This window comes from Phoca vitulina, unplaced genomic scaffold (genome assembly GCF_004348235.1).
Source record: "Phoca vitulina isolate PV1807 unplaced genomic scaffold, GSC_HSeal_1.0 scaffold65, whole genome shotgun sequence".
Classification (NCBI taxonomy): domain Eukaryota; kingdom Metazoa; phylum Chordata; class Mammalia; order Carnivora; family Phocidae; genus Phoca; species Phoca vitulina.
In genome coordinates this window covers 7,213,535-7,225,888 of record NW_022589768.1, presented here as the reverse complement: position 1 = coordinate 7,225,888, position 12,354 = coordinate 7,213,535, and the positions used below count along the sequence as shown (strand labels likewise).

The following is a 12,354-nucleotide window of genomic DNA, read 5'->3' as shown; positions in this document are numbered from 1 at the left end:
AAATCTCCCAGAGGTAAGTTGCTTTCATTGTACATTTTCATGTGACATTTCAGCAGAGTGCTGTTGTGATATGATTGAACGTTTGTACTATTTGTACATTTTACATGATCAGTGTTATAATGTCAATGCTTTGCATATATTATTTGCCCGTATATCCTTTCTTTTAAACACAACTGCAACGCGTTCTGCCATACATAGAGCCTGAGGAGCTCTGGTCAGACGGGACCCAAGAACAGTCAACAGGATGAGAGGGTGGAAAGAACATCAAGCTGACAGTACCAAGACCTGAGTTCTAGCCCTGGCTCAGCTCCTGCCCATGAGATCCTGGTCAGGATTCTTCTCTCCTCTAGAAATCCATCCTCTTGTCCACAGAATGATCACGTCAGACTAGCCAACAAATAGCCACATCCAACAAATAGCTACGGACCACTGGCTACGTAACAGGCATCGTTCTATGTGCTGGGCTACAGCATCGAGCAACCCAAAGTCCCTGCTCCAGGGAAGCTGACATTCTAGTGGGGGAGACAGGGTATAAACAATTAAACAAATAACTGAATGAGATAATTCCAGACAGTCCATAGTAACAAGGGCCGGGGAAACTGTTAAACCACGTGATGTAACTGGGTGACAGGTGCAGGAGGAGAAGCAAGGCCACAGAGGCCGGGTGGTCGGACAGGCCTTGCTAAGCCAGTCCCATCAGAGAGAATGATGAGAAAGGGCCAACCATGCAGAGAACTGGGCCCGATGGATCAGCAAGTAAAAATCTCCAAGGGGGGGGAATGAGTGTGGTACATTCAAGGAACTGAAAGAGGGTTCATAAGGCTGCAGCAGAGAGCAGGGAGGAAAGAGCCAGGACAGGAGACAGAGGGATGAAAACCAAATCAGCCTGAGTCTTGTGGCTGCGGCCAGGGCTTTAGCTTTCATTGTAAGTAACGTGGGATGTAATTGGAGGGCTTTAAACAGAAGAATGACACAGTCAGATTTATGTGTTTAAAATATCACTCTGGCAATGTGTTGGGAATGAAATGTAGGGGACAAAAGGTAAGAAAAAGCCAGATAGGAAGCTATTGCCAGAGCCAGAAGACAGGCTGGTGGCCAGGACCAAGATGGCATGTGGTGGAGGAGGGGACGAGAGACGTGGATGGAGACAAGATATCTGATGGATTTGAATTAACTGATGGAAAGATGGAGGAAGGGAGGCAAAGGGGAGCGAAGAGGCAAAAGCGACTTGGAAGTATTTGGCATGAGTGATCTGGCAGATGGTACAACTTACAAAAACAAGAAACATCCAAGGGAAACAGGTTTGGAGAGAGGAGGTAGACTGAAATCAAGAATTCTGTTTTGGGCCAAGTTAAGTGTGACCTGCATCTTAGCCACCCAAATGGAGATGTCAAGTAGGCAATTTAAAGGAGGTGGTTTAACATATGAATCCAAAGGGCAGGGGTGGGAGCAGGTACAGGAATATAAATTTGGGGGGGGCGGTTATAACTCTAGAGCCCCTTCCAGCTTTAATTACCTATGATTCTGTGGAATCAGAGACCAAAGAGCAGGGGAGAAGTCATTAATAACAGCAAAAAATATACAGAGTCTTTCATAAAGCACTGTCTGAAGCACTTTCTAAGCACTGTCTTAGTGGAGGCTCAGGACAATCCTATGAAGTAGGAGCTCTTACGGTCCCTTCAAAACTCATGGCGGTTCAGTAGCTTGCCTAAGTAAGATGGAGAAGCTTATTACACTAAGATGTGGAGGACCCAGGATTCGAACCCTGGCCTTTCTATTTCCAAAGCCCATGCTATTAACTATAGAGTGCTCAGTGGCTAAGTCCTCCAAGTGGAACAAAGGAGGAAGGGCCCATGTGGAGAAGCAGTGAGGGGACAAATGTGCCACTCACCAATCCCTTTGGGACTTGGAGGAACGTCTCAGTGCCGAGGGAAGGGGCAGGAAGAGAGGCAAAGGTCTACCCATAAAATATCTACCCATTATCTTGCATCCCAGAAAGGGGGGTGATCTCAAGGAGAAAAAGCACTGAATGATTTACAAGACATAATAAATCAATCTCGCCATGCTTCCATCCCAATAACCTCAAGAGGAGTGTATTGCCTTCTCAGCCGAGTCCTGCAATGGTAAGGACTCTGGCCACTTCCTCTTTCCTACCCGCCCAGGGCTGCTGACTTTCCCTCCTTGTGAACATAACACACAATCATGCTCAAATCAGGACATTCTCCCCCTCCTCACCGCATCGCACTCCCACACAGGTCAGCTCAGGGTTGGCTCTCCCAAGCTGAAGATCAAGTGCACGTTTGCTTAGGACAGAGAGGAGTAACAATGTGGCGCCCAGAGCTGTGGGAGAAAAGGCAAGAAATAGAATGCGAGAGAAATCTGACCACAACAACTCCAAGGGATTAAATAAAAATTCTTTTGGCTTACTGGAATCTCACACTGCATATTCTTGGAAATGAGCGAGCCATAGGCGAACGCTAAGAATCTTTTATGATAAAGATATTCGGGTTGTAATGTAACTGTTGTTATAGGATTTGACCTGAATAGGAAAAGAAACTAAACAGAGCTTTCTCAACAGAGGTCTTTGAGGATAGATGGTGCTAAATCCCCAGGGGAAACATCAGCTCTAATAAAACTTTAAAGACTCCCAACCCTCCCATAAGGAGTTCTTGCTGGAGAACTAGAGAGAGACAAACACGTGTGGACTGTAGAACAGTACACTGACTTCAGAGGCAAAGGGATGAGAGTCCAGGTCCTGGCTGTTCCACTAACTGCTATGTGAACTTGGGGGAAGGCAGTTATGATTTCTGAGCCTCAATGTTCCCATCTATGGAATGGGACTAGAGGAACCCTAACCTACAGTTACCGAGAGGAGTGATGTTTGCAAAAACACCAGGCACAGTCCTTGGCACATAGTAAGTTCTCAATCAACACTAGCCTTTCCTTCTTCTCTCCTGATACCAGCATTTTTTAAAAGATTTTTTTTTTTTTTTTTATTTAGAGAGAAGCGGGAGGGCGGGGGCAGAGGGAGAGAGGGGGGAGAGAATCCAAAGCAGATTCCGTGCTGAGCACAGAGCCTGATGCAGGGCTCGATCTCACAACCCTGAGATCATGACCTGAGCCCAAAATCAAGAGTCGGACGCTTCACCAACTGAGCCACCCAGGTGCCCCCATACCGGCATTTTTTATGCAATTTTCTAACCATCGTAAGAAAAAAAATGTTTTAATTGCTTCAGTGGAAAACATTGCATCTTCTGGCCCATGAGCTATAGTGGAAAGATTCCTGGAAAGAGAATCAGAGGACTTCGTGGATGTTCTACCACAGCACAGCACTTGGAAAACCCTGACATGCTCCACAGAGGAAAGGACATACTGCCCGCCATGTTAGTGTGGTTCGTAGAGAATCATCTACGTCATTGTGCTATGGGGACCCCAGCCTGTGGAGATCCGGCTGATGTGCGAGCCACGTCAGAGAAAACCAACCCCAGAAGGGAAGAGATGAGCCAGTTGCAGAGGTGGGGCTGGGAAATTCGGCAAACAATCCAATTTCAGTCGTGTGGGTGGATGCGCCCTCCAATCAGATGGAAACAAAGGGGTAAGCTCGTCCGCTGAATTGTTTGGGTCCTTTCTGAAACTAACATTGTCGAGAAGGAGAGGAGGGGGACTAAGTGGAGAGAACAGGGAATCTATCAGGGTTCGTTTATCAGTATTCAAGGAAGAAAGACATGAGCGATTGCAGAGAGGGGTATTCCAGATGCCAGAGAGGTGGACAGCACTGCAGAACAGATCTACGACTTTTCCAGAATAAAGTCGCAGTCAGAATCGTCATCGAGGCCAACTGGTCCCCCCTCTTCGGTTCTATTATCGTCACCACAAATCACAATAATTACTATCACTAGCGACTGCCATTTCTGAACGCTGATCATTTACCGGGCACTGGGCTGAGAGCTGTATGTGCCTTCGGTCACTTCATCTTCCCCACATCCTGTCCACAAAGGGGGCCCTGTTATTGTGCCCATTTTGCAGATTAGCAAATAGCGATTCCAATTTTCCACTTGGAAAATCCTTATCCTTAAGAATCCTCAATCCAAAAATCTTGAAGATCAAGGAAAGGACCTAAAGGTCAAGGATATTCCAGTCTCTCAGACAGGATCTCCCTTGCTGTATATGAATCAGTATTTCCTTTTCTCACGCTCAGTAAAGCACAGAGAACACTGAAGCAGTCAAGAGAAGATGGGTCAGTCGCTCATAAACCTTGAAGTTTGGACACAAGAGCCCTCCTCCCCAGCCTTCTTCATGACGGACAACTTGGCCTTAACATTGGTTCATTTTCTGGCCCAAGGAAGAAGCGGACCCTGAGTAATGCAACAGCAGCTTAGAAGTGAGGGAAAACTGAGCCAATCAGAACAATCTGGACAACTTGACACTGGTACAGGGGGTGATGATTTCACTTCCTGCTTCTTATTCTGTACAGAAGGGACAAGAAAAGACTTCTCAGCCATCACCCTAAAAAAGGGGGGGGAGAAAAAAAGAAAAAGCCGCCAAGCCAGGGCTTGGCAATTAGTGTTGGAGTAAGTGATCGTCTTGTGATTGCTCAGCTGGGGCCTGAAGACTCGTAACCGCATTTAGAGGACAGAAATAGAAGATGCTGTGAGAGAGCAGAGAAACCTGGCCCATTTGCCAGGAGAAAAATGTCCTGAAGCTGCCGGGAAATTCACTCTGTTGGGATTGGGGGTGTGTCCTCCTAAGTGGGAAAAGTTCATAAAGAAACCCATCGATGAAGCCAGCGCTTACACCTTGACCCTTTGACTCCTCTGTGACCCTCAGACTCCCCTGGAAGCCCCACGGTGCCTAGGGGAGCCCCTCGACAGGTGCTGAATTTCTCCTACCAAGCTGAGCATCCTAATGGCCCCTGATGTACAACCGGGCCCAAACTGGGGATAGATTGATAGCGAACCATCCTTCTTGCCAACAGCAAGTGCTTTGGCAAAAGCTGGCCAATGCTTCCGGGAGAAGACAGAGCCCGAGGTCACGGGCAGGCTCGCAGCTATCAACAGAACTACTCCAACCAGACCCCTTCTGCCCTTTAAACCCTGGGAATCTTACAAAGCCCCACCAGCCTATCACGGCCACCACCCACTAGACCCCAGATCATCCCCAGGGAGACATGGGTCACAGCCTTCTTCCAGGACCTCAAGGGTAAGTCAAGGGAATGTTCCAGTACATTCCATTTCAGAAACACTTGTGACCTGAGATGCACCCCTGCTCCCACCTCTGTGGCCCAAAGAAACGCGACAGGTCCCAAAGCCCCCTCAATTTCCCTGAGAGCTGTGGGTGACACAATGCCTTGTAAGTTCTAGGGCATGAGCACCTAGCCACTGTCCTTGAGCAAAGGGGACAGAGCTTCTTCCAAGCTGACAGCCTCTCTCCCCCAGGTAATACCCTAGACCACAAATTGGCACTTCGTGTGTCCTCTTCTGCCCACGGAGCTGTTTCGTTTGGCCCATGGAGTTGAGGGGTTTTGTTTTCGTTGCCAAGCATTTAAAACTTGAGGGGTTTCACCGGACCTTTAGCTCTTCTTGAAAAAAACAGTAAGTCTGGCAACATGAGGCCCTGCCTCCACATAGCAACAGTCAGCTAGCTGCCCCTGCAGCAGGGGACATGTGGTCCCCAGCCTCCACTGTCCCCACCCTCATCGGCCATGGGCGGTTAGCTTTGTGAACTTTGTGTGAATTAGCACGAAAAGAAAGACTCCTCAGAGGTCAGAAGCTTCTTCCCCTGGGATATTTTACATTGAAACTCAAATCCCCAATAAAATAAACACCTGGGACATCTGGTCCAAAGCCCTCCTCTGGTCCCAGCTTCACCTCCAGCTGCAGAGAACGCACATGGGGAGAATCTCCCCACAGATGCTCGCCTCGGAGAAGAGGGCAACCGCTGGATGAGACAACTGGGAGGTCTGAAGCTGAGACGTTGGGCCCTGAGCAAGCGCCTTACAGTGTGTGCCAGTCCCAGATGGAGGAAAGGAAGTTTAGCACAAAGAAGGGTGGCCATAACTGATAAATACACACACACACACACACACACACACACACACACACACACACACATCACGCACTCACTATGTGCCTGAGAAAGCACACAGAGGACAGAGGGTGAGGTCAGGATCCCCAAAAAGAACCACCCCTCCCACCACAATCCTCCAGAAGTCCTTCTCCTTCTCTTCCTCCCTTTCTGCCACTTTCTGAGAGCTTCCCTCGGAGGCTCTGCCTCTTCAGAGGGGACTCCAGTCCGGTGGGCTGCCCTTCCATTAGCAAATGCAAAGTGCCTCAGGCAGTACAACGGTCACATGGACAAAGGAAAGACTCACCTGCACATCATTGCTCCATTTTGTCATCCCCAAATACAACAGAGCCCTCCCTCCCACCTGGTCCCTGCAGAATCTCTGCTCTCTCGGGGAAGGTGCCCAATGGATGTCCAAGATGGCCACCATCCTGGAAGAAGAGGTGACCAGACAGCAAGCACCCCCAGTGGGCACAGCAGGTTGGTGTTTCCCCTGACCGTCTCCCCGGGTTTCCTCTCAAGCCCACCTTCTCCCCAGGATACGGCAGTCCTCCCACTGAATCCCAGAGTCTTCCGTGGAGAACAAGGCTTGGAGAGAAAGCAGTGAGCTCATTTGATTCTACCCTCACAGGCCCAACCCTGAGGAGGCCCCTCCGCCATCAGACATGGAAGGGAGGGGGAAGGGTGGGGGGAGGGAAGTACAGACAAGAATCCCACCCGGAGCCATGTGGCCTGCAACTTGTCCCAAACGAAGCTGTGTGACCTCAAGTGCAGGTGCCATTCTCGAAGCCCTTCTCCAGTGAACCCAGAACCTACTTAGACATGGCGCTTGGTCTGGCCCTGCCTTCCCTCTTCTTCCAACGGCACCCAACACACAGGGACACACGGACACACGCTTAGGGACCCAAAAATTGTCTCAGAGGTGTAGCATTCACATCCCAGATGAGTGGGATTTCTTATCACTTACATTCCCATAAAATTGCAAATGAAAAGCAAACAACCTTGGGAGTCAGGAGGCTCTAAGCCCTGGTTTAGGCTCGTCCTTCTGACAGAAATCTTAGAGATGCTCAAATCCCAAACCCTCATTTTTAAGAGGCAAAGTCTGAGGCCCGGGGCACACAGTGACAAAGCCAGGCCTAGACCCCAGGTCGCCAGCTAGCTCCCCTGCCCAGCACCCTCCCTGCCGTGTGTCTCCCCCCGCCCCCACCCACTCCCTGCAGCCCAGGACCCAGCTCTACTCACATATAGCGCAAGTGGGGGTTCTTGGCAAAGGCTCTGGGCTGGATGCTCCGAAGTCCTGAGTTCTTGATGGTCCTGAAGAGAGAGAGAAAAACAGGGTCAGCAGAGCTTACAGAGCAGAGGGACATCTGATCCGGGCTGAGGCTGACAGGAGGTCATGGACCTCCAGCCGCCCCTGTGAACTGAACGCAGTTCCTCATCATCAGCATCACTGGGTGCCCCACGGAGGGCGTCTGGGCTCACCCCAACACTGGGACCTGGGTGAGGGTTTGGGATGAGCTGGCAACTGTCATCTCCTCATCCTGGCAAGAGGGTAACAGGTCTCCTGCTCAAGAATCCTGGTCCAGCGACTACAGGGCTGCAACCCCCTTTGTGGACACTCCCTCCCCCACGCCAAACCCCCCACGACCACTACCACTGAAGTTGAAAGGAGGAGGAGGGGCCTGGGGAATTTTGCAGGCTAGGGGGACCATTCGCAAAACATGGGGCTGAGGTAAGATCACTAGCCAGGAGACCTGGGTTCAGGTCCTGCCCCGAATCCCTAATTACAGGTGAGACCACACAGCCCCCTTGTCTTCTGGGCTGAGCGGAAACGTGGGAGAGTAAGGGGATGGCCTTTGAAGCCCCGGACACTCCCTAAGTGGGTGGTACCGACTCTACTAAAAGAGGAACGGAGGAGGAAAGTGCCGAGGGCAGCCCAGAGGCAGTGGGCTCCCCGACCCGCCCACCACTCTAGGCCCTGCACGAGGTCTGGTGCACTCACAGCTTTTGGAGGCCGGTGTAGAGCTCCATGTCCACGGCATTCAGCGTGTGCAGACCTCGCCAGTTCTCTATGTGTCTGCAGGGGGAGGAGGAAAGACAGGGTTCAGGTCGGCCAGGGTCCACAGCTAAGGTGCTGTCTTTAGAGCCAGAGAGACCTGGGTTCGAATCCTGAATCGCCCACATGCAAGCCAGGCCTTCTGCCACGTGGCCAGGTGTCTCTGAGCCACGGTTCCTCCCTCCTTGAGGGGTCTTGCACATCCCCTGCCTGATGGGATCATCATGAGACCCAGAGCACCTGGCCCGGGGACAGCATTTAATGTCCCCTCTCAGCTCCAGAAAGCTCTCCTTTTTAAAGACTCAAAACCCAGCTTCCCCGTTGGTCTTCATGACTTAGCTTCCTTCCACTTGCTTTTGTTTTCCTTTTTGGGACTTCCTAAGGACAGCTCATTTTCTCAGCTGGCCAGGAAGACAACACAAATGATGTGGGTTTAAAAAGGGGGAGGGGGAAGGTAGCTTGCCAGTGAGCATGGTTTTTGAGTGAAAAGGCTCAGAAGGAGCATACACCCACTTCGGGGTCCCCCAGGGTCCAGACACTGACCGCCTCGTTCGGGTGACCACAGCCCAACCCACCTGGAGTTCAAGAACACAGATAGCTTGATTGGGCAGAACCAAGTCCAGGAAGGAGGGGGCAGGCTAGGGACCAGGGAGGCACCATGGTGTCACAGAAGGAAGGTGGGACCAAGGAGCCCAGTCGCGGCTTCACCTCTGGGACCTAAAGACCAGTGGCCTTGAGCCAGAACTCTGACCTCTTGGGTCTCCTGGGTCTCTTGTGTCTTCATTTGCAAAGGGAAAGGGTTTCACTAGCTCAGCAGCTTCTCTTCTTCCTCGTCACAGAGATCTCCATTTAGAGCTTTCTCCCAAGCTACCTCCTGTTTAAGGAGGTTTGTGTGGAGCAGGCACACTATACATTTATTAAGTAATAATTAATTCATCTTCTCAGATTTATTAATCGAAGATATAAATCACCATTCACCAGAGCTTTTTATCAACGGATATAAACCAGCACTAACTCTCCCAGTGGATAAGGTCCAGCCCAAAGCAAAGGAACTCGAAAGTTCTATAAGCAAAGGAGGCTGTCATAGGTTTGATTACTGCTCTTTTTTTTTTTTTTTTTTTTTTTGGATATTGACAAAATGCCAGGGACAAACATGCTCCATTATAGCTCTTGGGGTCCCCAGGTTAAGAACCATCCGGCTACTGATTTGTTAAGGCCCTTTCTGACTCTAGAGTTGTGTGAGAAATTACCACTCATCCACATCTCTATCCCAAGGAGCTCCAAGGGGCCTAGGAGAAGGCCCTCTGATACCCACCCTGCCCTCCCAGGCTCCAACACTCCCATCAGCACCCCCGATGTCAAAGTACCCCCTTCGCTCATCCTGCAACCCACAGCTATCCGACGCACACGGAGGCCAGAAAAGTGGCAGCCGCCTTCCCCAGACATCTCCTCCTTGGCCCCACCACACCCGTGGCTCTTCCATCTGCCACTGAGTGGAGCCAGAACCAGGAAGGCCGCAGGGCGGCGGTGGCCAGGGCCCCTGGAAGCATTTCAAAGCCTCACAGTGACAAGGTATGCAGAGAGCCCGTTTTGTACCACATTCTCTCGGGGCCCCTGCTGAGCAGCCAGACACACTGACATCTGCTGGGGACAGGGACCAGGTGGCCAGGTCGGGACTGAATTCCAACTCCAAAGTCTTCTCCCTGGAAGCCTATGGCCCTGGGGCGGTTTGCTTGGTCTGGTCCTGCCAGGGCAGGGACCCTGGCTCCATGTCAGGTGCAAAGGAATACCAGAAGGAGTAAGGCACCGTGCCAGTGCTCCCCGGGGGTATTCACTGGACCATCGGTCCAGTGACCTACCAAGTAGATCACACTATTCCTACAGACGACCATTCATTCACCGGAGCCCGCAAACTAGGGTCTGCTCCTGACAAGCAGCTATCTATCAGTTGTATAAATAAACGAAATCATTTTTCTTCGCCCCCATTAGAAGCCCGTAAATGTGTTTTTATTTATGGCCGAGTTGTCAATCATCGGTGCATTCTATCAGTTTACCCTTCTTAGCTCTCGTGTCCTGATGGCCACACGCCGGCCCATCCCTGACGTAGGCTCACTCGGAGATACGGCGGGGCAACAAATAAATTCCTTGGTGCAAAAGGCTCCCTGGTCAAGAGACTCCGGCCCCTGCCTCCTCTGTTGGGTCTGAGGCTCCCCGTATGGGGGAAGAGACTTATCACAGCCGCGGTGCCCTGGCGCGGTGAAGAGCCTGGACTCTCGAGCCGGGTCGACAAGCTACAGCCTGGGGGCCAAATCCAGTCCACCACCTGTCCTTGTACAGCCTGAGGGCTAAGAATAGTTTGTACATTAAAAAAAAAAACAAAAAACAAAAGCAGAATCCTATTTTGTGACATGTGAAAAGTACATGAAATTCAAATTTCAGGGTTCCTACCCTTTCATTTAGTGTGGTCTGCGGCGGCTTTTGTGTGACAGAGATGGAGCTGAGCTGAGGAAGTGTGGCAGAGACCGGCCTTTTATAGAAGAAGCTCGCCGACAGCCCCCTGCCTCAAGCCAGGCTGCCAGGATGCATATCCTGGCCCCGTCGCTACCTCTGTCCATGTGTGACCCCATCCAAGGGACTTCATCTGTCTGTGCCTCGGTTTCCTCATCTGTCAAATGGGGTAATAAAATACCCCCAGTGTAAGAATGACGTAAGAACTGAAAGGCCGTGTTAAAAAGCCCGAACGGAACGGCAGCTCGGGACACACAGTAAGTCCTCAGGGAGCGCAAGCCGGGATGGTTATTTTCAACCCTGTGCTTTGCAGAAACTGAGCAGTCTTTTCCCAGTTTTCAAGCTAAACATGGCGTCATGGTTCTGCTGGAAGTTGTCATTTGTCAGCAATCATTGATAAAAATCCATGTGGCAGAAGCGTGGAGGGGCAGTTAATCTGTCATTCACGACCTCCAGGAAAACTGCTCAAGCAGAAATTAGGAACAGGTTCAGGGAATGCACGGCTGGCAGCTCAGAGCGGCTTCTGAGGGGAAGGTGCGGCCTGACATTTGTGGATGACATCGGCGGGGCACCTGCCAAGTCCGCCGGTGACTCACCACTCGGTACCAGCCCCGGGGGGGTCAGCTGCGGGAGCCCGGGTAGCTGCTGTGTGCTGCAGGTTTAAGTGGGGAAGCCAGGCTCTAAAAATATAACAAATAGGATAAATATGACAGAAGGTTTGGTTTGCTTTTGTTCGTGGTAAACTGTAGTTACCTTGGCCTCTAGTATGTGGCTTCTCCTTTTATTATGCTTTCCTGGTGTCCAGGCTGTCTTCCCTGAGCACATAACTTGGTCCCTTGAAAAACAATCGATGATGATCACTGTTTAAAGGAAGGTTCGGCATTTGAACCCTGTGGGGGGCAGTCGCTGGTCACCCCGTTCCAGGACGGCAGGCTGTGCCAGGTGCATCCCGGCAGAGGCGTCTCAGGAACCCACCTCACCGTGGGAGAGAAAGAGCTCAGAGCCATGCCGGGAACTCCGGCCGGTGGGACTACGAGATTCTGCGTTCGTCCGCTCAGGCACAGAGTGTGTGGCGGGGCCGGCCCCGCAGAGATCTGCAGCCTCGTTCTCAGTCTGCGTGCTTTCCTGGAGCAGTGAGGGGCAGGGGCAGAGAGGAGGCTCCCATCCTGGCTAAAGTACCCCCACTTGAGTCACCTCTTATACCGTGGTGCTCAGCAGGGGGCCATCCTGCCCCCCAAGGGCCATTGGGAAATGTCTGCAGACATTTTTGTTGGTCCCAGCTGGGAGGAAGGGAATGATGCCAGCATCTAGTGGGCAGAGGCCAGGATGCTCCTAAACCGTCCACAGATGCCCAGGACAGGCCCCACAATAAAGAATTATTGGCCCAGAATGTCCATAGCTGGGAAGCCCTACCTCATATAAGGTTTCTGCCTTAAGATGACTATAGAAGACTGTGTTCCATGGCTGGAAACAGCAACAGTTTTAAAAATGACTGTTTGGGGGCGCCTGAGTGGCTCAGTCAGTTAGGCATCTGCCTTCGGCTCAGGTCATGATCTCTGGGTCCTTGAATCGAGCCCCACGTTGGGCTCCCTGCTCAGCGGGGAGTCTGCTTCTCCCTGTCCCCTCTGCCCCTCCCCACACTCGTGCACTCTCTCTCTCTCAAATAAAAATGACTGCTTTGAGCAAACCCTAAGAGGCCCCAGGCCAAAACCAAAAAGCTTGCCTCT

The 12,354-nt window shown here is 51.3% G+C and overlaps 1 protein-coding gene across 6 annotated transcripts in view; it reads right to left on the bottom strand.

Moving 5' to 3' along the window:
• NTRK3 (neurotrophic receptor tyrosine kinase 3) overlaps nucleotides 1-12,354 on the bottom strand; it is a 379,660-nt gene that overhangs the window by 292,850 nt on the left and 74,456 nt on the right. For all 6 annotated transcript variants that reach the window (XR_004297851.1, XM_032391894.1, XM_032391890.1 and 3 more), the window contains exons 3-4: nucleotides 8,066-8,140; nucleotides 7,306-7,377 (exon numbers count right to left, since the gene is read on the bottom strand). Coding sequence is in view for 5 of the 6 variants with exons in the window: in XM_032391894.1 (XP_032247785.1) it covers nucleotides 7,306-7,377; nucleotides 8,066-8,140 (147 nt within the window). In the remaining variant the exon portion in view is untranslated. The remainder of the gene's footprint in view (nucleotides 1-7,305; nucleotides 7,378-8,065; nucleotides 8,141-12,354) is intronic.